The 25,898-nt window shown below is 48.6% G+C and overlaps 1 protein-coding gene across 1 annotated transcript in view; it reads right to left on the bottom strand.

Moving 5' to 3' along the window:
• Positions 1 to 25,898, bottom strand: part of CNNM1 (cyclin and CBS domain divalent metal cation transport mediator 1) — a 62,029-nt gene that overhangs the window by 9,876 nt on the left and 26,255 nt on the right. The window contains 5 exon segments of the mRNA XM_043519380.1: positions 442 to 546; positions 548 to 615; positions 7,447 to 7,536; positions 8,083 to 8,223; positions 8,978 to 9,121. Coding sequence (XP_043375315.1) covers positions 442 to 546; positions 548 to 615; positions 7,447 to 7,536; positions 8,083 to 8,223; positions 8,978 to 9,121 — 548 coding nt within the window.

Below are 25,898 nucleotides of genomic sequence, written 5' to 3'. Positions count from 1 at the left end.
GGTACTAGGCCACCATTGCATTTTATGTTTTTCTTTTTAACCTAAACCTGGTGTTTTCAATCGTTTAACTTGCTTTTGGTTTGAATCCTTAACTCAAACCTGGTTAAATACACTTGGTTTGGTTTTACCTTGTGCTAAGGAGAGTGAACTGAGGAGAAGCCAGTAACTCAGGTGCCGCTTCTGGGGAGAGCAGCGGATCGGTGCACATTGCGGGTGCCCAGATGACAAGGGGCTGGGTGCTCTGTGTGACAAGGTGGGGTGTAAATTTTATGCCCCAGAAGAGGGAGCGAGCAGGGCTCATGGTGGCCGGGAGTGGAGCGCGCAGTGTTGCCTGCAGTCGGTAGCTTTGGGAGATCACCCCCTGCTGGCATGGGCATGGGCACGGCTCCCTACGCGTGGCAATTCACCCGACACCCCCGAAAGCATCAGCGAGGTCCAAGCCCTGCGGCACCTGACAAAACTGCACTCGCAGAGGATGTGCACGAGTTAGTCAGGCATGTAGGTGACGTTGCTGCTGCTGTACAGCTGGGTGTTGCTGCCCCCGGCAGTCGTTACGTTCCCGGTTTGGGGATTTGGAGTGATTCAGCCCAATGCAGCGAGATGGTGAGCGGTGTACTAGAGGTGGGGAGGGGACAGAGATGGAGGCAAAGGGTGAGAGCCTGTTTACTGACCACTGTGTCCACCTGGATCTCTAGCCCAGGACAGTGCAGACGCTAAGGTGCCAGGGACACATTCCAGAGGGCTTTCTAGAGCTCCTGCCTGCTGGGATTCTCATCCTCTGGACAGAGGGGTCACTAATGTCTTTGCTTCTCTCCAGACCGCAGTGACCCCCTCCATCCCCTCCCTGCAAGAGGAAGCAGTGCAGAGCCTGGCTCCCTGTGCTGCAAGAGGAAAGGCTCTGAGCATCTGCTTACAAAAGAAGCTAAAGGCAGGGTGTGGCTGGCTGAGCTGTCTTCCGGGTTGGAATGGGCAGCACCATGCAGAGAGCAGGGGGCCGAGCAGAAGGTTGCAGATCGTGAAGGCCATGCAGATGAAGATGGTGGGGGGGAATACTGCTTCCTTCAGACACTGTCTTGCCCACACTTCACCCTCCGCCAGCAGTACTCGCAGCTCCCCAGCACATCACAGGGCTAGCGCAGGGACCCGGGGAGAGGGGGAGATGAGCACAGTGAGTATTTGGAAGAGAGAATCCCCAGGAGGGGCATTCAGGCATCACAGCTGTTCAGCCTGGCAGGTGCAGGTTTATTCTCTCGCATGGTGGGGCCTGCTGTCTGGGGGCAGTTGCTCGCTCTCTGGCATCCTCACAGATACAGTTTTTAAAGTACAGAATCTTATAAAGGTGACAGAAGAGACAGGCCGTCACAATGCAAATGAGTGTGGGGGCTCGGAACATAGAACAGGAAGGGATTTCCTAGGTCATGGAGTCCAGTCCCTGCTGTCACGAACAACCCTGTCAGGCCATCTCATCATTAGCATATCGGGATCCCACTTAAAACTGGTTAGGTTGTGTTGCCCGCTTGCTCCTATTATAGGCTGTTCCAGAGCTGCTGCCTGTCATTATATTGACTGACAGCCTTCACAAACCAATTGGAGAGCTGTGCTTAAGGCACCTGGCAGTCCCTTGCTCTAATGCAGCGAGAGTTGATGCTCATTGCTCCCAGTGTTTGTTTGGTACAAATTACATTTCCACCACAATCCCCCAGCGGTGTGGCTGTGTGGCCTCATTCCAGGGGCAGAGTTTATAAATGGGGTCTGATGCTGGGGCAGACACTGCAGAGCAGGGCCTCCTGTCAGTCATGTTAATTGACAGCCTCTGACATGCAGCGTGATGGATTCAAAGTGGCCAGTGGATGTATTAGAGAACAAAGGCAGCTGTTCGCAGCACTGCTGATGTAAATGTCTCTCTGACCTTCGCTCTGTTGGTACAAATACCCTTTTGATTACAGTAAGTTCCCGAGAGGAAACTGCTTGACCAGAGAGTGTATCCATGACTGACAGGTATAGGGATGTATAGAGCAGCAATCAGCAAAAAAAACAGCCAGGAAATGAAATTTATAAAACCCCAAACATAATCCAGGGACCATGCCCCACTACCCTTATGCTGTGCCTACTTCCTCTGTCCCCCACCCAGCCTACCTGTCTGCTGGCTCATAGTCCTCCGTGGTTGTGTTTTAGCAGGAGAATGAAAATACAGGTTGCATGAGCAACTTAGCAACTCCCCCCCCTGCCCAGTCACCCGTGCCCTAGCAGGGTGTGTGTGTGTAGCCGAGCGTGTCAAGCACACTGCTGCGGGTACTAACACGTGTGCACTTGTGGGGGCAGTAGTGCGCCTGCCAGCCCCTCCCTGCATTTGTAACTGTGCAGTGCTGCTCCTTGGCCCCCAGGGCCTGGCTGCCACAGGGGCCGGCGGCTGGCAACGGCTCAGTCCATTTTGCCCTTCTTCAGAAGGTGCGTCCAATCAGTGCAGAATCTTCCACAGCATGTGCCCCCGTTAAGGTTCCTCCCCACTTTGAACTGTGGGGTACAGATGTGGGGACCCACATAAAAGACCCCCTAAGCTTATATTTTACAAGCTTAGGTTGAACAACCTATTTAACCCCTTGCAGGTAGTATATCTGTACCTCTGGCCAGAAGAAATGTAATGTTACTGCATACATAAAGGTTGTTACCCTTCCCTTTGTATTTATAACAGCCCCTCTATTCGTGCATACGCAGCGTCCCATAGCTGGGTGGGCCGCTCTGTACATGCAGTTTCACACACTGGGCACTTCTTCCGTTCCTGTGCAGCCAGCTGTAGTGTGTGCTCCCTAGATGTACCGAATGACACGGAGGCTGCACCCCTAGGCCACATGTGCAGAGCCAGTCACTGTGCACATCGTGCACATGCAGAGGTTTCCTTTCCCAAAGGCCGGTGTGGGAAAACCATGCAGTTACCTGGGGAGCCAAGCCAGAGATTCCCCTCTGCTGATGGCGAAGGTATGGACACTGAGACGGGCACTAGGGGAGAGGGTGAGGGGTCAGGCCAGAATGCCCAGGCGGGATGGGGTGAAGAGATGAAGAGGAAAAGAATACAGAGACTGAATGAGACAGGAGAGAAGTCAGGACTGTAACTGACCCGCACCCCAACTCCAGTCCTACTTTGCAGCCACCTGCCGAGCCGCTCCCCATGGCCTGCCTTCTCTGCAGCTGCAAATGGCATTGTGGTGGCTGAAGGGTCCCATTAGACAGTAATCCCAGAGCTTCTCTTGGGGTCCCAAGGCCACAGATCCAGTATCACCATCTGGGTCAGGTGGGAATGCTCCCTGGCCTGCACTAACAGTGAAACTGGGCCCAGCATGAGGCCCACGCACCTCCGACTTGCAGGGACGGCGTCTTCACTGGTGTCTGTGAGGCACTCAGAATGGAATACACAAAGCATGTCTGGAAACCCACAAGGCCACTGTGGTCCGAGTAGCACCAATAATGAGGTCAGGGTGGCACTAACTCCTCCATGGCCTTGTCTACACGGGAATGTGTTATGTATGAGCTAGGTGTGACTTTAGACCGTCTTGTTATACTGGAATAGTACCCTGTGCCAGTGTGGATGCTCTTACTGCAGGATGACAGAGCCACAGGTGCCAACTCTGGGAGTGCTTCAGGGCTGGAGCACCCACAGGGAAAAAGCAGCCCCCCAGCAGTTCCCCCCTCCCTGCCCAGTGCCTGCTGCTTGCTGGGCGGGTCCCACAAGATTGGCACCTCCCCCTCTTCCCCCAAGCGCCTCCGGCTTGCCGCAATCAGCTGTTTCATGGTGTGATGGAGGGGAGAGGACTGGGCACATTTGAGGGTGGGGGTGGGGCAGAGGCAGGAAGAGGCAGGGTGGGGGTGGGAAGAGGTGAGGTGGGGTGGGACCTTGGGGGAAGGGGTGGGATGGTGGCGGGGCCTGGGAAAGAGCCGAGGGTTGAGCACCCCCTGATACATTGGAAAGTCGGCGCCTATGCCAGGAGTCCTTTTCGATTTAGCTTATGGTGCTTGAGAAGGGGTTTACCAGAATCCAGGTGTCCACCCGGGGGTGCTACTGGGTCTCACAACTGTATTATCATGTGTTACTTGTATTACCCTAGTGCCTAGGCTCCGCAGACGTGGCCCAGGCCCTCACAGTGATGGGCGCTGCACAAACACAGAACAAAAGGAGCCGCCCGGAGCTCCCAATCCAAGTCTGAGATAACAGCTGGCTGCAGGCAGACAGAGACGTATGAGGAACCAATGAGACAGGACAGGTCTCAGCATCTAACCCGTGTCAAGATTTGTGTAAGGCATCTCAGCAAAGGTGAGTGTGCAGGAGGCCAATGAGGTGGCTTTGCGGATGATTGCAGGGAGCCCCTTCCACAGGTGAGGGGCAGCCTGGGTGAAAGCACATGGGGACTGGCATCATGGGCTAATGGGAGGCAGGAGTCAACTCTCAGCAGTGAAGGAGAGATGTTAGATAGGGTGGAGAGAGGCCACAAAGGGCCTTGAAAGTGAAGACAAGCTGCTGCTGTCTAATGCACAGAGATGAGTGAGCTGGTGATGGGATGCAGAGAGGGTGACGTGGTCAGACCCGCAGGCTAGGAGAACCAGCTTTTGAGCAGCACACCGAATGGATCTGAGCAGGGCAAGATTGCATTTGCCAAGACCAGAGAGAAGGATGTTGCAGTCACTGAGATGCAAGATGGTAAGAGTTTTAGCTGTGTGGGTGGATGGGGAAGGCTGTATCTTAGAGACGTTCTGCAGAAAGAATCTGCGAGATTGAGACATAGCCTGGATGGGACCTGGGGAGAGCTCTGATACCCAGGTTATGGACCTGGCAGGATGGCTGTGTTGGTGACAGTGATCAAGACAAGAGGTAGCAGGGAAGGTGGTTGGGACTCTGTTTTAGCCACGATGAACTTGAGCTGATGGCTTGAGCAGACATCTGTGAGGAAACGTCAAAGACAGGCCGAGGAACTAGTCTGGAGAACCCAAGGCTGTAGCACAGAGGTAGAGCTGTGAGTCGTCAGTGTAGTAGTGGTCATTGAAGTCGTGTTGTGGATGAGATTACCCAGAGACAAGGTGGAGGGGATCAAGGACAGAGCCCTATGGAGCCCCCACAGAAAGCTGGAGGGCAGAGGAAGAGGATCTGCTGAAGGGGCCATTAGTGAGGTAGGAGGATAACCGGGAGAAGACAATCACAGAAGCCAAGGGAGGACAAGAGTTCACGAACTGCACCACATTTGTGTTAACAGGCAAAGCATCCCCATGAAGACAAAAGGCCTAAAGAATAGAAGAGAGTCGCTTTCTAAGGTCACAGATCTGATGTAGCTGGTGTAAGCCAGAATAGGCACTTTGACTGCAATGGAGCGGCTCCAGTTTACACCAGCCGTGGATCTGGCCCAGTGTGTACATGTATCTAGAGGATGGGTTTCCTTCTCCATGTCCTGATGTAGCAGAGTCATGGACGTGGGGTGGGGGACATGCTGTACAGACACATACTTACACTAACGTAACATCTCCCTGAAGAAACAAAACAGATCCTGCATCAGGAGTGACTTAATGAGGAAAGTACTTGAGGATTCAGACCCTGATTCTGCAGGCAGCTCTGTGCACGGAAGCAGTGGGGGATATGTGCATGGGCCCTGTATGGAGCTGCTCACAAAAACTCCCCAAAGTCATACCCTGCCAAGGCTGTTTCTGCAGCGCTGTGCCCAAGGCTGCACAGAGATGGGCAGGGCAGCTGTTCCTTCCTCAAGGGGCTGAGTGTTTTGAACTCTGTGCACTGCTGAGCATGAACCTGCCCTCCTGGCCTGGATCAGGCAGGGAAGCCGTATTCAGGGCAAGTGAGCTATCGCTGCAGAGAAAGGAAATCGCTTCACCTTTTCTTTACAGTTTTTTTTTTTCCATGGCAATTCCTAGGCCAGTGTTTCCTGTTGGTTCCTTATCAGCCGGTTCAAGGCCCCAGGTGTAACCTCCTGCAGCTGGTCACTAACCGCGTGGAGCTGCTCTCTGTATCAGGCATTACGTCTCCACTATTAGCCATGCTTTACTTTTAACCTAGGGCTCACAGCTCTTCAGAAACACTGACTAACTGGTCACTGCAGTAGCCGTACGCCGGAAACAGGCACAACAAACTTAAGTGATTTACTTAAGGTTACAAACAAGGCAGTAGGTGTCTTCTGACTCCCTGTTCACTGCTCTAACTGCCAGGCAGCACTGCTCCCAGAGTCAGGGCTCCAGCCCAGGCGTCCTGACTCCCAACCCCCTGGTTCTCACCACTGCATCATACTCCTTTCCCCAAACCACTAACAGAACTCGGGCGTCCTGACTCCCAGACCCCTGCTCTAACCAGTACATCACACTCACTCTCCAGGGACAAGTCTGCCTTATATGCACAAGCAAGGGGCCTAACATTGCTGTAGGAACTATCAGGTTTCTCATTCTGCTGTGACTGATGAATGTTTGTAAAGTGCCTTGAAGATAAAAAGCTGGAAAGTTTGCCACCTGGTTGCTCCCTTTTCCAAACCTACCTTGTTCACACTCCTCACAGCAGTAACCCCACTCACCTCACCCTTGGAATGAAAAACCTATCAAAAATCAAGGATTGCAAGATGCACTAATACATTGCAGCACTTTCAAAAACACCCACCTCAAGTCTTCATGTGACACCACCAATCAGGAATCGGGGCCAGCTGATGGGCAAGCTAACAACCACAGCTGGCCTGTATTGGCTGCCCGATTGGCTACACTGTTTGGTGAGGGTGAGTGGCAGACTGGGTTTAAGCCCAGCAGTAGCAGCAGTTCTGTGGCTGCTCAAAGCATTTTCCCATGGCTGTGATAGCTCTTGTGTCTACTTGTTCCCAGTCTTGCTTTGCTCCAGGTAATCAGGTTCTGACTCTCGGCACTGCTTCCTGACCTCTGACTCCACTTCCTGGCTACTGACTCTTGCTCTGACCACTTGGCATGATTGCCCATACCCTGGTCTGTGAGCCCCCTCCTCTCCATCTACCTGTTATATCAGATCTAACTCAGCCCGTATGGTGTCAGAGCAGGACTATCACCTTTAGAATATAAGAACATAAGAATGGCTCTACTGGATCAGACCAAAGGTCCATCTAGCCCAGTATCCTGTCTTCCAACAGTGGCCAATGCCAGGTGCTCCAGAGGGAATGAACAGAACAGGGAATCATCAAGTGATCCACCCCGTCGCCCATTCCCAGCCAGCGAGGGAAGCCCCGATCAGAGGCTGAGGCCCTGTACTTGGCTGCGAGGCCAAGTGAGCGACTCCTCACATTGCCTGAAACTCCACTGAACAGGGACAGCACCCTGGCCCCGACCACTGCTGTCCCAGGCCCTGTCTGCTCAGCCACCATCTCCTGGGGCCAGAGCAGGGTTATTCTCTGCAGCCTGTTCTCTGGTGGCCCCTCCAGGCTGAGGACTGGCCAGCACTGGCTTTACCTGAGCAGACGACAGCCGTGATGGCTGGGACACCATAGTAGGTGAATGCTCTGTTCTCCGAGAGGCAGGGAGATTTGAAGGATTCTATGTCTAGGGCGGAAGAGAGGAGAGGACTCCACCTATCCCAAGGCCCTTTACGCATGGGAGAGCCAGCAGGGCAGGGCTGTGCAAGCGCCCCGTGTGTGTGCTCACTCCGCCCAGTCAGGATACACTGGCCGGGATGCTGGCATTCCCTCTGACGCTGCTAACAAAGCGCTCGGGGATCTTAACTTCACCCAGGCAGATGACCAGGGACAGGAGAGAGGGGGGCCTTGGTTTGGCATCTCACTCAGGTGATGGGGCCTTCCACAGCACAGTGTCCCCCCATGGCGCTCTGGGCCAGGACTGGGAGCCAGATCCAACCCCGCTGAACTGGGGAGTCTGTGGCCCCCATGGGTCTGAGTCCCCAGGAAGGAGGTGAAAGGGGAACACCCTCCTTGGAGGGGAAGGAAGTGGATGAAATCCAAGAGACAGCGGAGCACAAGACCCTGGTGGTGGAGAGCTGGCAGTGCTGTGGGGAAGATCCTGGGAGTCCCCAGGTGCTTGTGCTTGGGGGTGTTGGGCATCTGTCAACGAAGCACAAGGGGGAGCTGGTACCTGATGCCATGAAGCGGTGCACGGCCAACAGCAGCTGAGGGGAGATCTTCACCTTCATCTCACTGTCTGAGAGCCTGAAGATGGAGAAGTCGTGTGGCTTCCTGCCTTGGTGCAACGCCCTCTCCTTCTTTCGGTTGTCTGCTGCAGAGGTGGAGAGCTGCAAGGTTACGTGCCTTGGACAAGACCACTAAAGGTCAGCTCGGAACAAAACTGAACCTCAAATGACACCAGCCTAGCTGACACCTGAGACATTTACACTGTGCTCGTCCCCATGGTGTCTGCACAGCTGAGATCGGAGCCTCCAGACCCACAGGGGCAGCCGGAATATCTAGACCTGTTTGGTCCCTTCCAGTCCATCCCCACCGCCCAGCTGCCAGGGCTGGATTGTTCCCTTCAGGCTGTTGTCTCGTGCCTCGGCCAGTCCAGTTCTAAAAGAGCCAAGCAATGGAGCTTCCACCCCCGTCTCAGGTATTTCCCTTGATACCTGCAAGTCTGTGCAGTGAAAGCACCGGGCTGAGTCTGTCAGCACTTACATCGCTCCCTTCTCATGCAGCTGAGGGACCACGCCAGGCAGAGGGGCCTGTGACATGCAGTGTGACTGCACCTTATACACAGCGTCTGCAGGTGAGGTGCAAGAATCACAGGAGGGCAAGGATGGGTCTCACGCTGTGCTTGTTATTTTCATGACAAGTGCTCTGTGTTGTAGAGGACATGCAGGGCCCACTGGGGAGTAGTGGCGTAGGATGGATACACTCCCCTCCTCAGGAAATTAATTCCTCGCTGCTCAGGCTGACTCTGTTTATCTGGGCAAGCTGAGCAAGCTGTCTGTCTAATCTAGCTATCTCAGCCCCTGTCCTGGTTCCCCTCATCACAGTATCTTGTCTGTGACACTGACTGTAAATATCTGTCTCATCCAGGATCTCGGACTTGATGATCTCTTCAATGACATCCTCCAGCGTGATGATCCCCAACACCTCATAGAACGGGTCTCCTTCCCCTTCGTTGTTCACTCGCTGCACGATGGCCAGGTGCGATTTACCTGTCGAAAGGGAACAGAACAGGAATGGAATCCCCGGCAGCTGGGAGGGGCTTCTGGGCTGCATCTGCCTCCACCCAGGCCTTAGCAGGGAGACTCCCTAGGCTGAGGGACCGAAACGTCCCTTCCTAGGCCCACGTTCTCTCTGCCAGATGGGCTCCTCAGGAGATCCCCAGTCAGGAAGCACAGCTCCACAGCAGCGGCAGGCTGCTCCGGGCTAGAACGCGAGCGAGCTTTTTGCCAGCAGGCTGTGAGGTGATACCTCCAACCTGCTGCACGAGGGTTGCAGAAAGGCAGCAGGAGAGCACAGGACTGTCATAGCTGGGTGATCTGGGCTGGTACAGAAACTGACCCAGAGCTCCCCCACTCTTAGCACCAGCCTGGAGCTGGATAGGAGGTGTGGCTTGGAGTGGACCTTGGAAGTAGGACAAATAACAAACAAGAACTGTGGCAGTGCCCTGCCTTGGAGCCCCCATCTAAGAAAACTTGCAGGAGGCAGAGGATGAGGAAGAGGGATAAAGCACCCAGTCAAACGAGACATGATTCACACAGAACATGCCGAGCGTCAGACTCCCCGGCCCCTGCACTGAGCCCCCGCTGCCAGCTTTTCCCAGTGAACTGGGCTGATTTCTTGCAGGAGTTGTGGGAGTCTCTTTCTCGCTCCTACTCTGGGTAATTTGCTCTGACTTTAGGGCCCAAGTTTTCAAAAGAAGCTGCTTTGACTGAGTGCCCCACGTGAGATACTGGGCATGGATCTTCAGAGATGCTGAGCGCCCACCAGCAGCTGCTGCATGTGCTCTTCATCTCTTAGTAACCAGCCCCCCTGTGGCACCCATTGGGTTCCCAGGGGTGAATGCACTTGCAACGTTGGTCTCGGTTCCTTAGCGCTCAGTAGCACACTTGGGCCCTTCTGGTCACAGGCAGGTGCAGCAATGATCCATGCCACACAGGATATGGTGATAACCAGGGGACCCTACTCTCCCGCTGCAACGTCTGACTGCCACTTGGATTTGCTTTATACCTGTTACCGATTGTGCCAACCCTTGCCCAGCTGGGAGCAAAGGGGTTACATCCCTTCATGGGGTGTGAGAAGGCAGAGGCATTATCAGGCCTGAGGGAAAGGCTTTGGCGGAGGCTGTGCCCCCTGGGTTGGTGGTCAGGCTGCCCTGAAGCCGGGGCTTCTGTGCTTGCTTGGGCTGCAATATCAGGGGGATCGGTTCACTTTCCTTCTTCCCAGAGCCTTTGAGTTAAGCTGCCATGGAAAGAACAAGCCAGGCAGCTACAAGGAGAAGCCGTACCTGGCCTGAAGGAGAAAGGTGCCTGTTTAGGTACCCGGGAGCCCTTCCCTCCCCCTGCTTTCAGTGAGCGAATGAGACCCTCCTGCAGGGCCCTTCTCTCTGTTGGCCAGATGGCAGGAATCTGCTGATGCTTCTGAACAGTGGTGAGGATGAAGAGGGCCTGGGCCCTGATCCTGATCCTGGTTGGGAGCACAGCCCTCTTGGATGAGGAGTGGGTTAGGTCACCGCACAGTAATCCACTGGCAAACTGAAGCCTTAGGCTTGACTGAACCTGGTTCACTGGGAAAAGCTGAATATCATGAGCACTCGCGGGTAGGTGCAAGCTGGGCTAGCGCTGGACATGGACAGAGCCCACGTAACTCACTAGCGTGCTGCGGGAGGGTGGTCAGTTCTCCTCTAGGCATATCAGGACTCTAACGTGCTCAGCCTTGAGAATTACCAGACTGCCCAGCCCTGCTCTACCCATATCCCTCTTACCCCTCTCGCCCCCGGACCACAGATCTTTGCTGTGTGCACAAGACAACAACACAAGCAAACAACAAAGCACTTACGAGGGGGAACGGGCTCCCCTGCACCCCAGTGGAAAGCAACGCAGTGTTACCTGGCTGGGAGAAAGGTTGCACAGCACAGGCTGAACGGCAGAGCCGAGTATTTTGGAAATGTCCCTATTGTGCAGCATTCTGAGCCAGCTGGGGATGGCTGGCCCCATCCGACAGCACCCACTAAGTCCCTTGCGCCCTACAGCTACCTCCTTATCTCCTTAATAAGAAGGAAGGGGAGAGGAACAGCCAGGATCCACGCTTCCTGGGGATGAAATCTAGACAGTTTTGTTAAGCCTCTGTGCTTCTTTTACTGCTTCTTCCTCAAATGGGTGGGGCATGAGGGCTGGGTCTGATGCTGTGCTGGGATCTGCGTAGGAAGCACCAGTGCCCTCCTGGAGGAGATCTGGGTTCAGTGACGTTCAGCTGCTGCCGAAGCAGAGGAACGAGAGAATATTTACTCTCGATGAAGTAGGAGCCTGAGACAGACGGTCTAGAGTGGGGACTGAGCATTGACAACTCCCCTCCCCAGTGGACACTGAGCCGGGAAACCCGCCAGCTCCAAACCAAAGGAAAGAGAGCTATGGAGAGCAACACAGGAACTGCCAGGCTAGGTGGGACCTGAGGTCCGTCCAGTCCAGCTCCTGTCTCTGAGAGTGGCCAGAACCAGATGCCCTAGATGAAGGTGCAAGAAACTTCACATTAGGCAGATTTGGGATCATTTCCCCTCTCCCCCCACCGCATTAGCTCGCCTCGGGGGCCTAAGAGTTAAGAGATCGGCTTACGCCCTGGTGTTCAAGACGTAATATCCCTTCCAAAGTGGGTTAGTTTTAATTGCTATAACTCTGATTATTCTTATTATCCATATAAATGTACAATCTCATTTTTAATTTTGCTAAGTTTGTGACCTCTATGACTTTAGGTGGCAGTAAGTTCCATGGACTAATTACACATTATGTGGAAAAATATTTCCTTTTATCAGTTTTGAATTTGCTTTCTGTTAATTACACTGACTGTGCCCTTGTTCTTGTATTATCAGACACACAGAATCTATCTTCTCTATAACATCCTTTATTTTATGAACTTTTGTGAAGTCCCTGTTTATTCATCTCCTTTCTAAGAGTTTTCCAAGAGGCAACAAAAGTTATTAGGGCTTTCTCTGAATCCCCTCTAATTTTGCAGTATATGTTTTCAAATGAGTGACCGGTCCTGTACACAGTATCCAGCTGAGGCTGCACCAATAATTAAAAGGCATTATAGTATTTTCTGTGTCATTCCCCATCCCATTCCTTATGCACTGTAGCAGTAGCTGTCCAGGTTGGATTAGGCTGGACAGCCACATTTATTATTATCTGCATTATGGTAGCAGTCGATCATGACCTCATTATGCTGGGCACTACCTGACATAGAATAAAAGACAGCTTTGTCCTAAAGAGCTTAAAGGTAAATCTGAGACAAGAGGCTCCAGGTGGGTTTGGGCAATCAGCAGGAGGGGACTGGGAGAGGAAGGACAAGGTTAGCTCGGTGAGCTTGTGTATGGCATTTGTCAAGGGCCAATGAGCTGGGGCAGATGACATTAACCGCTCCATAGCCAGAGTCCTTTGGGGCTGGCACTCCTCTTGACTGCAGCTGGAAAGACCCCAGAGTCGTGGCTTGGAAAGGGTTAACCCAGCATACAGCATGGCCCCCAGAGAGGCATTAGTGACCAGCACTAATCCTCAGCTTCTGACTGTTGGTTTCTACTGTTATGGAAATTTGGGGCCCCACCACTGTTAGCTCTCCAAAGCCTCTCTCTCCCTGCAAAGTGCCTTTTTAGGTGACCACATCAGGAGGCTGGGCTGTCAGTGAACTGAGTTGGCTTTTGCACTTGACTGTGCAAACCCAGACACCGGGGGAGCTCTCTGGCTCAGACTTTAATTTGTTCCTTTAAACTATTCTTGGCTACAGGGCCAGAGACACCTCACACCCATACGGACACTGGTCATGAGGGCTGGGTGCAGTTCTGCTGGTCACAGGGAGAGCCAGAGTGTGAGCTGGCCAGGTTACAGCAGAGAGAGGAGAAAAGGAGCCACATGGGGCTGGGAGGAAGGAGCAAAACTGCTCTTGATTTCTTCCTGTGAATGATTGTGGACTCCTCCATTACTCAGGGCCTCTCGTGGGGGTCCAGGTCTGTGTGGTGGAAAGGGGAAGAGGGATGTGTGTACCTGTGATGGGGTGTCAGAGTATGTTTGTCATACTCTGTGGGCCTGTCTGAGCCTGGCTCTCTCTCTGTGAATACTGTGTGCAGTTCTGGTCTCCCATGTTAAAAAGGATGAATTCAAACTGGAGCAGGTACAGAGAAGGGCTACTAGGATGATCCGAGGAATGGAAAACTTGTCTTATGAAAGGAGACTTAAGGAGCTTGGCTTGTTTAGCCTAACTAAAAGAAGGTTGAGGGGAGATATGATTGCTTTCTATAAATATATCAGAGGGATAAATACAGGAGAGGGAGAGGAATTATTTCAGCTCAGCACCAATGTGGACACAAGGACAAATGGGTATAAACTGGCCACCAGAAGTTTAGACTTGAAATCAGACGAAGGTTTCTAACCATCAGAGGAGTGAAGTTTTGGAATAGCCTTCCAAGGGAAGCAGTGGGGGCAAAAGATCTATCTGGTTTTATGATTCTACTTGATAAGTTTATGGAGGAGATGGTATGATGGGATAATGGGATTTTGGTAAGTAATTGATCTTTAAATATTCAGGGTAAATAGGACTAATCCCCTGAGATGGGATATTTGATATTAGATCTGAGTAACCCAGGAAAGAATTTTCTGTAGTATCTGGCTGGTGAATCTTGCCCATATGCTCAGGGTTTAGCTGATCGCCATATTTGGGGTTGGGAAGGAATTTTCCTCCAAGGCAGATTGGAGAGGCCCTGGAGGTTTTTCGCCTTCCTCTGTAGCATGGGGCATGGTTGACTTGAGGGAGGCTTCTCTGCTCCTTGAAGTCTTTGAACCATGATTTAAGGACTTCAATAGCTCAGACATAGGTGAGGTTTTTCATAGGAGTGGGTGGGTGAGATTCTGTGGCCTGCGCTGTGCAGGAGGTCGGACTAGATGATCAGAATGGTCCCTTCTGACCTTAGTATCTATGAATCTATGAATCTATGAATCTCATTAGCTTTTCTGCTCGCACCTACGCAGAGCTCTCCATTGTGTTGTCTGCAGTGAAATCCTGGTCCCTTTCCTGAACTGATACAGCTAATTTAGAACGCTGGTGTAGGAGTAGTTTAATTTTTTCTCTCCAATAAATGCATTACTTGCGTTTATCATTGCTGAACTTCATTTGCCTCTGGGTGTTCCCTTTTCCTCAACTTGCTCAGGTCCCTCTGAAGTTCCTCATAATTTTCTCTGGATTTGACCAACCTGAGTAACTTTGCGTCATCTGGAAATGCTGCTACCTTGCTGCTCACCCCTTTAGATAATTAAAAAATATATTAAACAACACAATATGGAACTCTGAGGCCCCCTCTATGCACCTTTTGCCATGGTGAAAAGAGACCATTTACTCCTGCACTTTGCTGTCTCCTAGCCAGTTTCTGAGCCAGGACAATACAACCCTCAGACCCCATGGGGACTTAGCCCCTTGGCTTCCTGATGTGCAGCACCTTGTTGGAGGCCTTTTGAAAGTCCAGATACGTTATGTCAGGTGGTTCTTCCTTATCCGCAACCCTCTGACCTGATCAGAGAATCGTAACAGATTAATGAGAGGCAGTTTCCCTTGGCTGAAACTGCACTGTCAGACCCGCTTGCAGCATGACCTTTTAGGTGTTTAATTTATTCTGTTTTTAATAATTGGGTCAGTCAGTTTGCCAGCTACAACTCTAAGGATTCGGAGTCTGCAACTCCTTGGATTGGCCCTAGAGCCGTTTTTTTAAATACAGGTTCAACATTAGCTACCCTCCAAGCCCCTGGAACAGGGGCTGATTTTAGTTAGCAGTTTAGCCACTTCATACTTTGGCTCCTTCAGAACCCTTGGCTGGACCGTTCTGGCCTGGGGACCTACTTCTTTTTCAAGGACCTCCCTTCTTCTGACATCTCAGTCTCTGCAAGAACCTCATCTTCCTTATTATAAAACAGCAGGCCGGGCATGGAATTTCCCCTGTGATGAGGACTCCTGCAAAGAAATTATTCCATCTCCCAGTACTGTCTTTGTCTTCCTTAATTGCTCCATTTAGCCCCAATGATCAAGCAGCTGCACAGATTCTTTTGTAGGCTTCCTGTTTCTGATAAGTTTGAAACATTTATTTGCTCTTATACCTTTAGCTCCTTGCTGTCTGAAAGCCACCTTGGCCTCCCTAACTTCCCTCTGGCACACTGCCCGCTGTAATTTATGCTCCTGTTTCATAGCTTTACTGGGGTTCACTTCCAAATGTAGAAGGATTTGTTTGGCATCAGTAGCCTCTTGAACCTGCCCTTTAGTTCTACTGGTTTACTCTTTGATTTCCTGGCTCACTTTTTTTCAGTAGCACACATGCCTTCTGAGATGACTGGTTTTTGTTTTTTTAATAGCATCCGAGCCACAGCTAAGGATTTTACTTTACTTTATTTTTAACTTTAGGGCCTTTTCTGACTGGCCTTTACATTTTATTGAAATCTCCCTTTCTAAAGTTCCGAGTCACTGTGTCACTTTTTGGTTTCCTCCCTCCCCCTTGTATGTTGGATCCATCTCTGCTGTAGTCACTGTTACTTAGTGACAGGACTACTGTTAATTCTTGAATTAATTCCAGTGTATTACTTAAGACTAAGTAAAGAACAGCCTCTCCTCTTCAGAGAGACATGGCCTCCAGGAGTGTAGCAGCTAGGTCCCCAAAAGTCTTGCTGGTGTGAAACTTTGGTATGCAGTTTTCTTAAGCACAGTCTGGTAACTGATTCTGTCTGTTATTGCATAACCTTCCTCACCCCTTGGCTTTTCCCATGAGGCCAGTCTTGTTACTCCGATTCCTCTACCACTCTCTGTGCTCTCGTCCATCCTGCCCCATGCAAGGAATGGACCTTCCTGAGTTAATACTCCAGGCCCCCTCTCCCATCATTCAAATGTCTCATTTACACCCACTTCTATCATGCTGCCTACAAGCAATTAGCCAGTAACAACCAGTAGGTGTGAGGGGCATTTACAGTGAGTGTGTGCACCTACTCATCTGTGGCGTTCCTCTCCCCTAGCCCTCAGCCACTTCTTCGCTTTCAGGCTGTGTTCTCGTCAGGGCAGAGACCGTTCTTCTAGATACATGGAAAGCAGCTAGCATACCTTTACCCTAACAATAATGGACCTGCTGCAGAACTTGTAGTGTAAAGTAACCTCATACTTCGATCCAACGCTATTAAACCTTCCAGCTGAAGTTTAATATTGCCAATTTCACATAGAAGAGCAGGGGAAATTTCCATAATGAAAAATCCCTCCCTCTCATCCCAAACATGTCTTGCAAGACTTCAGAGGGCAGAGTCACAGCCTTCCACTCCTACAGGACTAGGAAAGGTCACATCGCAGCAAGCAGCATTGCTGCTCTTACAAAGTTTAAGGCACACTTTCGAAAAATTAATTGATCAAATTTGCCTGTTTAACAGTCCTCGGGTGTTTAAAAATGTTGTCAGCTCTTTGGCTCAGAGACTCTTTCCCTTTGTCACACATAAGGCCAAGTGTAGCGTCTGTTTAATGAGTAATAACACAACACAACTTGAAACTAAGAAAAAATGTATCCGAGTTGGCTACATCAAACCAGCAGCTATGTTTCATCAGGAATAAATCCTAGCAAAATCCTGCTTTCAAGAACGTCATGTTTGCCAAAACCTCCTTCCAGACACTTGGGGCCATCTGGTCTCATACAAGTCTTTGGGTGAGAAAATGTTATTTCTTTTGGCCAAAAGCTGGTTCTTAATGACACACACACTCAGCCAAAAACCACCAAGCCCTTACAAAGAGCACTAGGTGCTACTTAACAGCAGTTGGGACTAATACTGAGACTTTTTTTCTCTTGGCCAAGTACCTACTTTTATGCTGTGAATTATTCTAGAGCAGCCCCAGATTTCCGACTCCATGTTCAAACAGCAGCAAACCAGCTTACTTAAAAATAACCCAATAATGTTACTTTGGGAAGAGATCATACAGCCTGTTGTAATTGGGATACAGCTGGAACGGCTGTTTGAACATTATAGAATTGGAGTTAAAGTCCTTTTATTTTAACAGAAAATAAACACTTGTAGCCACACTATAAACCACCTAGCTTTAGGAAGATATCAGATTTCCATACTAATACCCATGTCACAAACAGAGCAGGTGCCTAAGGTGGTAACAATGGAAAATCATCACAATGAACAAGTGGCTTCTCCAGGACTCTGCAGAATGTGCTGGTGATCTTAATCCATTCCCCACCACAGCACACTCCCTAATACCGATATCTCACCCAGAGAAGAGGAGATTCCAGAAACCTTGGGCATCTGATGCTGCTGCTCCCACTGCAATCCCCTTCCCCCAAAAGTGCTGACACTTCTTGGCTCTCTCACTTGCAGGATATGAGAGAGCAATGGGACGCAAAATCCTGGCCCCAACGAACTCTTCCCAGTACAGGCTGAATTCTTGCAGGCAGCTGTTTCCCAGCATGCTTTTATCTTTGTTTTTTTGGTGCAACAGCCTCATCATACAAGGCTATGACCGCCATTTTCTTCATGCATTTTTAGCCAAGGTTTTTTAAAATATATATTCCTTCACTCAGTCTAGTATCCTTCAGGAAACACAGCCAGCCTTTTGTGTGTGTACTATTCCACTTTTCTGACATTCTCACTAGTTCCTACAGGGAAAAAACTTTTGATTTCACTCCATTTTTGTAAAGAAACTTTCTTTCCGTAGCATATTGTGCACAATGCCATAGACCACGATCAGGTTTCTTTGGTTTTCCACACGTTGCACAGCCCACCTTGCTCTTTTTAATCTGTTTAACTTACATTTAACACTTTAAAGATGACTACTTCACTTTTTCTAACATGACTGTGGAGTATAGTATTATCTTTGGTTTTTGAGCATACATCATAGAACTTTCATCCTTTAGTTTCCTTAGTCTGTAGTTCTGATCATTCCTGCACAAGCTCCTTTGTGACCAAACTTTTAAATTCTTGTCTACTTAAGTATCAGGGGGTATCCATGTTAGTCTGTATCCACAAAAACAACAAGGAGTCCGGTGGCACCTTAAAGACTAACAGATTTATTTGAGCATAGGCTTTCATGAGTAAAAACCTTACTTCTTCAGATGCATGGAGTGAAAGTTACAGATGCAGACATAAATATACTGACACATGAAGAGAAGGGAGTTACCTCACAAGTGGAGAACCAGTGCTGACAGGGCCAATTCGATCAGGGTGGATGTAGTCCACTCCCGACAACAGCTGAGGAGGTGTCAATTCCAGGAGAGGCAAAGCTGCTTCTGTACTGAGTCAGCCACTGCCAGTCCCTATTCAAGCCCAAATTAAAGGTGTTAAATTTGCAAATGAATTTTAGTTCTGCTGTTTCTCTTTGAAGTTTGTTTCTGAAGTTTTTTTGTTCAAATATAACTACTTTCAAATCTATTATAGAATGTCCAGGAAGATTGAAGTGTTCTCCCACTGGCTTTTGTGTGTTACCATTCCTGATGTCCAATTTGGGTCCATTTATTCTATTACGTAGGGACTGTCCCGTTTGGCCAATGTACATGGCAGAGGGGCATTGCTGGCACATGATGGCATATATCACATTTGTAGACATGTTGGTGAATAAGCCTCTGATGGCGTGGCTGATGTGGTTGAGTCCTCTGATGGTGTCATTAGAGTAGATATGGGGACAGAGTAGGCAACGAAGTTTGCTACAGGTATTGGTTCCTGGGTTAGTGTTTCTGTGGTGTGGTGTGTAATTGCTGGTGAGTATTTGCTTCAGGTTGGGGGGCTGTCTGTAAGCGAGGACTGGCCTGTCTCCCAAGGTCTGTGAGAGTGAGGGATCATTTTCCAGGATAGGTTGTAGATCGTTGATAATGTGCTGGAGAGGTTTTAGCTGGGGGCTGTACGTGATGGCCAGTGGTGTTCTGTTATTTTTCTTGTGGGGCCTGTCCTGTAGTAGGTGATTTCTGGGCACCAATCTCGCTCTGTCAATCGGTTTCCTCACCTCCCCAGGTGGGTATTGTAGTTCCAAGAATGCTTGATAAAGATTTTGTAGGTTTTTGTCTCTGAGGGATTGGAGCGAATTCGGTTGTATCTTAGGGCTTGGCTGTAGACAATCACCAATGCATTGTAGTTTCCTCAGAAAGTCGGTAGTGTCTCGAAGATAGCTAGGAGCGCTGGTAGTGTAGGGTCTGAGGAGAGAGTCCAAATAGTCAGATAATCGTGCTGTAAGAGTGCCAATGCCTGAGATGATGGGGCATCCAGGGTTTCCAGGTTTATGGATCTTGGGTAGCAGACAGAATACCCCTGGTCGGGGCTATGGGGGTGTGTCTGTGTAGATTTGTTCCCGTGCTGTAGCAGGGAGTTTCTTGAGCAGATGGTGTAGTTTCTTTTGGTACTCCTCAGTGGGGTCGGAGGATAGTGGCCTGTAGAATGTGGTGTTGGAGAGTTGCCTGGCAGCCTCCTGTTCATAATCCGACCTGTTCATTATGACTACAGCACCTCCTTTGTCAGCCCATTTGATTATAATGTCAAAGTTGTTTTTGAGGCTGTGGATGGCGTTGCGTTCTGTACGGCTGAGGTTATGGGGCAAGTGATGCTGTTTGTTCACAATTTCAGCCTGTGCACATCCGTGGAAGCACTCTGTGTAGAAGTCCAGTCTGTCATTTCGACCGTCAGGAGGAGTCCACACAGAATTCTTCTTCTTGTAGTGTTGGTAGGAGGGTTCCTGTGGGTCAGTGCACTGTTCCATGGTGTGTTGAAAATATTCCTTAAGTCGGAGATGATGAAAGTAGGCTTCCAGATCACCGCAGAACTGTATCATGTTCGTGGGGGCTGGTGGAGCAGAAAGAGATAAGAGACCCCGAGATAGGACAGACTCTTCCGCCAGGTTAAGTGTGTGGTTGGATAGATTAACAATATTGTTAGGTGAGTTGAGGGTACCACCGTTGTAGCTCCCTGTGGCATGTAGGAGTTTAGATAGCTTACTCTCCTTTTTCCTCTGTAGAGAAGTGAAGTGTGTATTGTAAATGGCTTGCCTCGTTTTTGTAAAGTCCAACCACGCGGAAGTTTGTGTGGAAGGCTGGTTTTGTATGAGAATCTCCAGTTTTGAGAACGCATTCTTGATCTTCTCCTGTCTGCTGTACAGGATACTGATCAGGTGGTTCCTCAGTCTCTTTGAGAGTATGTGGCACAGTCTCTCATCATAGTCAGAGTAGTATATCGATTGCAATGGATTTTTTACCTTCAGTCCATTTGGTATGACGTCTATCTGTTTGCACTTGGAGAGGAAGATGATGTCTGTCTGTATCTGTGCGAGTTTTTTGTTGAGGTAGATGGATTTCCACTCCATACAGCTAAATTTAGTGCCTTGCATGGTGTCAAGTATCAGCGGGTAGCCATGTTAGTCTGTATCCACAAAAACAACAAGGAGTCCGGTGGCCCCTTAAAGACTAACAGATTTATTTGAGCATAAGCTTTCGTGGGTAAAAACCTCACTTCTTCAAATGCATGGAGTGAAAGTTACAGATGCAGACATAAATATACTGACACATGAAGAGAAGGGAGTTACCTCACAAGTGGAGAACCAGTGTTGACAGGGCCAATTCGATCAGGGTGGATGTAGTCCACTCCCAACAACAGCTGAGGAGGTGTCAATTCCAGGAGAGGCAAAGCTGCTTCTGTACTGAGCCAGCCACTCCCAGTCCCTATTCAAGCCCAAATTAATGGTGTTAAATTTGCAAATGAATTTTAGTTCTCGCTTACAGACAGCCCCCCAACCTGAAGCAAATACTCACCAGCAACTACACACCACACCACAGAAACACTAACCCAGGAACCAATACCTGTAGCAAACCTCGTTGCCTACTCTGTCCCCATATCTACTCTAGTGACACCATCAGAGGACCTAACCACATCAGCCACGCCATCAGAGGCTCATTCACCTGCATGTCTACAAATGTTATATATGCCATCATGTGCCAGCAATGCCCCTCTGCCATGTACATTGGCCAAACAGGACAGTCCCTACGTAAAAGAATAAATGGACACAAACTGGACATCAGGAATGGTAACACACAAAAGCCAGTGGGAGAACACTTCAATCTTCCTGGACATTCTATAATAGATTTGAAAGTAGTTATATTTGAACAAAAAAACTTCAGAAACAGACTTCAAAGAGAAACAGCAGAACTAAAATTCATTTGCAAATTTAACACCTTTAATTTGGGCTTGAATAGGGACTGGGAGTGGCTGGCTCAGTACAGAAGCAGCTTTGCCTCTCCTGGAATTGACACCTCCTCAGCTGTTGTCGGGAGTGGACTACATCCACCCTGATCGAATTGGCCCTGTCAACACTGGTTCTCCACTTGTGAGGTAACTCCCTTCTCTTCATGTGTCAGTATATTTATGTCTGCATCTGTAACTTTCACTCCATGCATTTGAAGAAGTGAGGTTTTTACCCACGAAAGCTTATGCTCAAATAAATATGTTTAGTCTTTAAAGTGCCACCGGACTCCTTGTTGTTTTTGTCTACTTAAGGGCATCTTAATATCCTCCTCCTCGTTTTTTAGAGCTTGGTTTGCTGCTTTGTCAACTATTTCATTTCCAGGTATTCTGATATGTGCCAGAATCCATGCTATTGTTACACAGATAGCTGCTTAAATTATTTCCATAGTTAGGAACACTATTTCACTTATTATGTCATATTGGCTTTCTGAAGTCCCTTTTCGGCTTGTCATAATGCTTGACAAGCAATCAGACAAAATTACAGTTGCATATCTCTAATCTAGGTAGTTTCAACATTATCTCCATTAGTTCAGCCATCAGAATGGCTACATAATTTGATAGCCTTTTAGATTTCTGGATTCCAAGACTAGGAACGCAGAAGGCTGTTCTCACTCTACCTGTGCTGTCATCTTTTGACCCATCTGGCAAAGCTGGCTCCATTTTTCATAAATAAATTCAGAAAACTCATTGGTGTTTTTTTTTGCTCCCCTTGTTTTTTCCGTACAATTCCAAATCCACAAATGGGGAATAAGTGTCCAGCTATCATTTGATTTCCCATAACTACAATTTTTTAGTTCTCTCAATTTTTCTTTTACATATCTCCTTTACCCATTTTTGACCCTGACAGTATGAGGAATTCTGTGGCAACCCATGTAATTTGTCCACTAAACTCCCAGCAATCCTCATAAATCTGATGTGCACTTCCATTTTCATTATTCCCTTTTATCTCTGCCCAGAAGGTTAAATCTAATAGTTTCATCATTAAATTCAGAGGTGCTCCTTCAGTGGCTCTTTGCAGCACACATTCTGGTGGTGTTATCACTTGCCAATCACAGAAATTTGACCAGGACCAATTGTTCCAAATTTCTAACAGTTGTTTTTGAGGCTGAACCAAAAGCTTGGCATCTGTAGTCTAAAACTGGTCTTATCAACGCTCGTTACATCATCATCAATACCTTCTTATCTGCACTCCACTTGTTCCCAGCTACGCTTTTCAGTAAGTTCATCCTACTTTTACACTTTTGTATGATATTATCTATGTGACCTTTTCAAGTTAATTTATTATCCAATTCTACTCCAAGGAACGTAAACTTTTGAACTACCTGAATTTTTTCACCATAAAGATATAAGTGCCAGTCTTCCCTAACTTTCTTCCTGGTTAAAAGCATTTCCTTAGTTTTTGCAAGTGAGAATTTAAATCTCCAATCATTTCCCCACTTGGAAACTCTCTGGAGTGCCTCGTTTGTCCATTCTTTGACTACTTTAAGCCTTTTATGCTCAGTCCCATAACACAGTTGTCTGTGAAAAGGGAAATATTCCCATCTGCATGCTTTCCAGGAGTTCATTTAGCATAAAGGAAAACAAATCAGGGCTGATAATACTCCCTTGTGGAATTCCATTTGTAAGCTTGTAAGGTTCTGATAAAGCTGTTCCCACTTTGACTACTTGTGTAGTTCTGTCACTTACAATGTTTCTTATCCACCAAAAATTTCTCCCTTTTATTCCAGTTTTGGCTAGTGTACATAGGAGGCCTTCCTTCCTTAGCATGTCAAGTACTTTTTCAGTGTCCAGGAAGACTGTTATTGTAATGTTCTTAGTCCTTATGCTGTTTTGTACCTCTGTTTCTAGTCTCACTATATGGTCAACTGTGCATCTTCCTTTTCTGAAACTACTTCGGACCTCAGATATAACATCACTTTTCTCCAAGTATTCCACTAGTCTCACATGTACCCTTTTTGCTGTGATTTTCTCCCATATAGGATGTGAGGGCAATAGCCTATAAGCATGATTAGCTTTTGTGTGTTCCTTGCTGGGTTTCCTAATTGGTATCACCAATGCTTGTTTCCATTCAATTGGCAGCAGTTCTTTATGCCATAGATCACTCTGTAACCACAGTGGACTCCTATGCCCTTCTGAGAAGTGTTGAAGCATTTATTACTGGTAGTCTCTTTACATGGAGCTCAGATTTCAGAGTAACAGCCGTGTTAGTCTGTATTCGCAAAAAAGAAAAGGAGTACTTGTGGCACCTTAGAGACTAATGAATTTATTTGAGCATAAGCTTTCATGAGCTACAGCTCACTTCATTGGATGAAGTGAGCTGTAGCTCACGAAAACTTATGCTCAAATAAATTCGTTAGTCTCTAAGGTCCCACAAGTACTCCTTTTCTTTTTGAGAATACAGACTAACGTGGCTGCTACTCTGAAACCTGTAAGGAGAGTGATCACTTAAGATAAGCTATTACCAGCAGGAAGGAGGGGGGAAGGAGGAAAACCTTTTGTGGTGATAATCAAGGTGGGCCATTTCCAGCAGTTGACAAGAACGTCTGAGGAACAGTGGGGGGGGGGGGGAGAATTAACATGGGGAAATAGTTTTACTTTATGTAATGACTCATCCATTCCCAGTCTCTATTCAAGCCTAAATTAATTGTATCCAGTTTGCAAATTAATTCCAATTCAGCAGTCTCTCGTTGGAGTCTGTTTTTGAAGATTTTTTGTTGAAGGATAGCCACTCTCAGGTCTGTAATTGAGTGACCGGAGAGATTGAAGTGTTCTCCGACTGGTTTTTGAATGTTATAATTCTTGATGTCTGATTTGTGTCCATTTATTCTTTTACGTAGAGACTGTCCAGTTTGACCAATGTACACGGCAGAGGGGCATTGCTGGCACATGATGGCATATATCACATTGGTAGATGCGCAGGTGAACGAACCTCTGATAGCGTGGCTGATGTGATTAGGCCCTATGATGGTGTCCCCTGAATAGATATGTGGACAGAATTGGCAACGAGCTTTGTTGCAAGAATAGGTTCCTGGGTTAGTGGTTCTGTTGTGTGGTGTGTGGTTGCTGGTGAGTATTTGCTTCAGGTTGGGGGGCTGTCTGTAAGCAAGGACTGGCCTGTCTCCCAAGATCTGTGAGAGTGATGGCTCGTCCTTCAGGATAGGTTGTAGATCCTTGATGATACGTTGGAGAGGTTTTAGTTGGGGGCTGAAGGTGATGGCTAGTGGGGTTCTGTTATTTTCTTTGTTGGGCCTGTCCTGTAGTAGGTGACTTCTGGGTACTCTTCTGGCTCTGTCAATCTGTTTCTTCACTTCAGCAGATGGGTATTGTAGTTGTAAGAATGCATGATAGAGATCTTGTAGGTGTTTGTCTCTATCGGAGGGATTGGAGCAAATGCGGTTATATCGTAGCGCTTGGCTGTAGACAATGGATCGTGTGGTGTGATCTGGATGAAAGCTAGAGGCATGTAGGTAGGAATAGCGGTCAGCAGGTTTCCGATATAGGGTGGTGTTTATGTGACCATCGCTTATTAGCACCGTAGTGTCCAGGAAGTGGATCTCTTGTGTGGACTGGTCCAGGCTGAGGTTGATGGTGGGATGGAAATTGTTGAAATCATGGTGGAATTCCTCAAGGGCTTCTTTTCCATGGGTCCAGATGATGAAGATGTCATCAATGTAGCGCAAGTAGAGTAGGGACATTAGGGGACGAGAGCTGAGGAAGCATTGTTCTAAGTCAGCCATAAAAAAGTTGGCATCCTGTGGGGCCATGCGGGTACCCATCGCAGTGCCGCTGATTTGAAGGTATACATTGTCCCCAAATGTGAAATAGTTATGGGTGAGGACAAAGTCACAAAGTTCAGCCACCAGGTTAGCCGTGACATTATCGGGGATACTGTTCCTGACGGCTTGTAGTCCATCTTTGTATGGAATGTTGGTGTAGAGGCTTCTACATCCATAGTGGCTAGGATGGTGTTTTTAGGAAGATCACCGATGGATTGTAGTTTCCTCAGGAAGTCAGTGTCGTCTCGAAGATAGCTGCGAGTGCTGGTAGCGTAGGGCCTGAGGAGGGAGTCTACATAGCCAGACAATCCTGCTGTCAGGGTGCCAATGCCTGAGATGATGGGGCGTCCAGGATTTCCAGGTTTATGGATCTTGGGTAGCAGATAGAATACCCCAGGTTGGGGTTCCAGGGGTCTGTCTCTGCAGATTTGTTCTTGTGCTTTTTCAGGGAGTTTCTTGAGCAAATGCTGTAGTTTCTTTTGGTAACCCTCAGTGGGATCAGAGGGTAATGGCTTGTAGAAAGTGGTGTTGGAGAGCTGCCTAGTAGCCTCTTGTTCATATTCTGACCTATTCATGATGATGACAGCACCTCCTTTGTCAGCCTTTTTGATTATGTCAGAGTTGTTTCTGAGGCTGTGGATGGCATTGTGTTCTGTACGGCTGAGGTTATGGGGTAAGCGATGCTGCTTTTCCACAATTTCAGCCTGTGCACGTCGGCA

Source organism: Dermochelys coriacea, chromosome 7 (assembly GCF_009764565.3).
Source record: "Dermochelys coriacea isolate rDerCor1 chromosome 7, rDerCor1.pri.v4, whole genome shotgun sequence".
Lineage (NCBI taxonomy): Eukaryota > Metazoa > Chordata > Testudines > Dermochelyidae > Dermochelys > Dermochelys coriacea.
The sequence above is the reverse complement of the archived record's forward strand: the minus strand, read 5'-3'. Positions and strand labels throughout refer to the sequence as shown.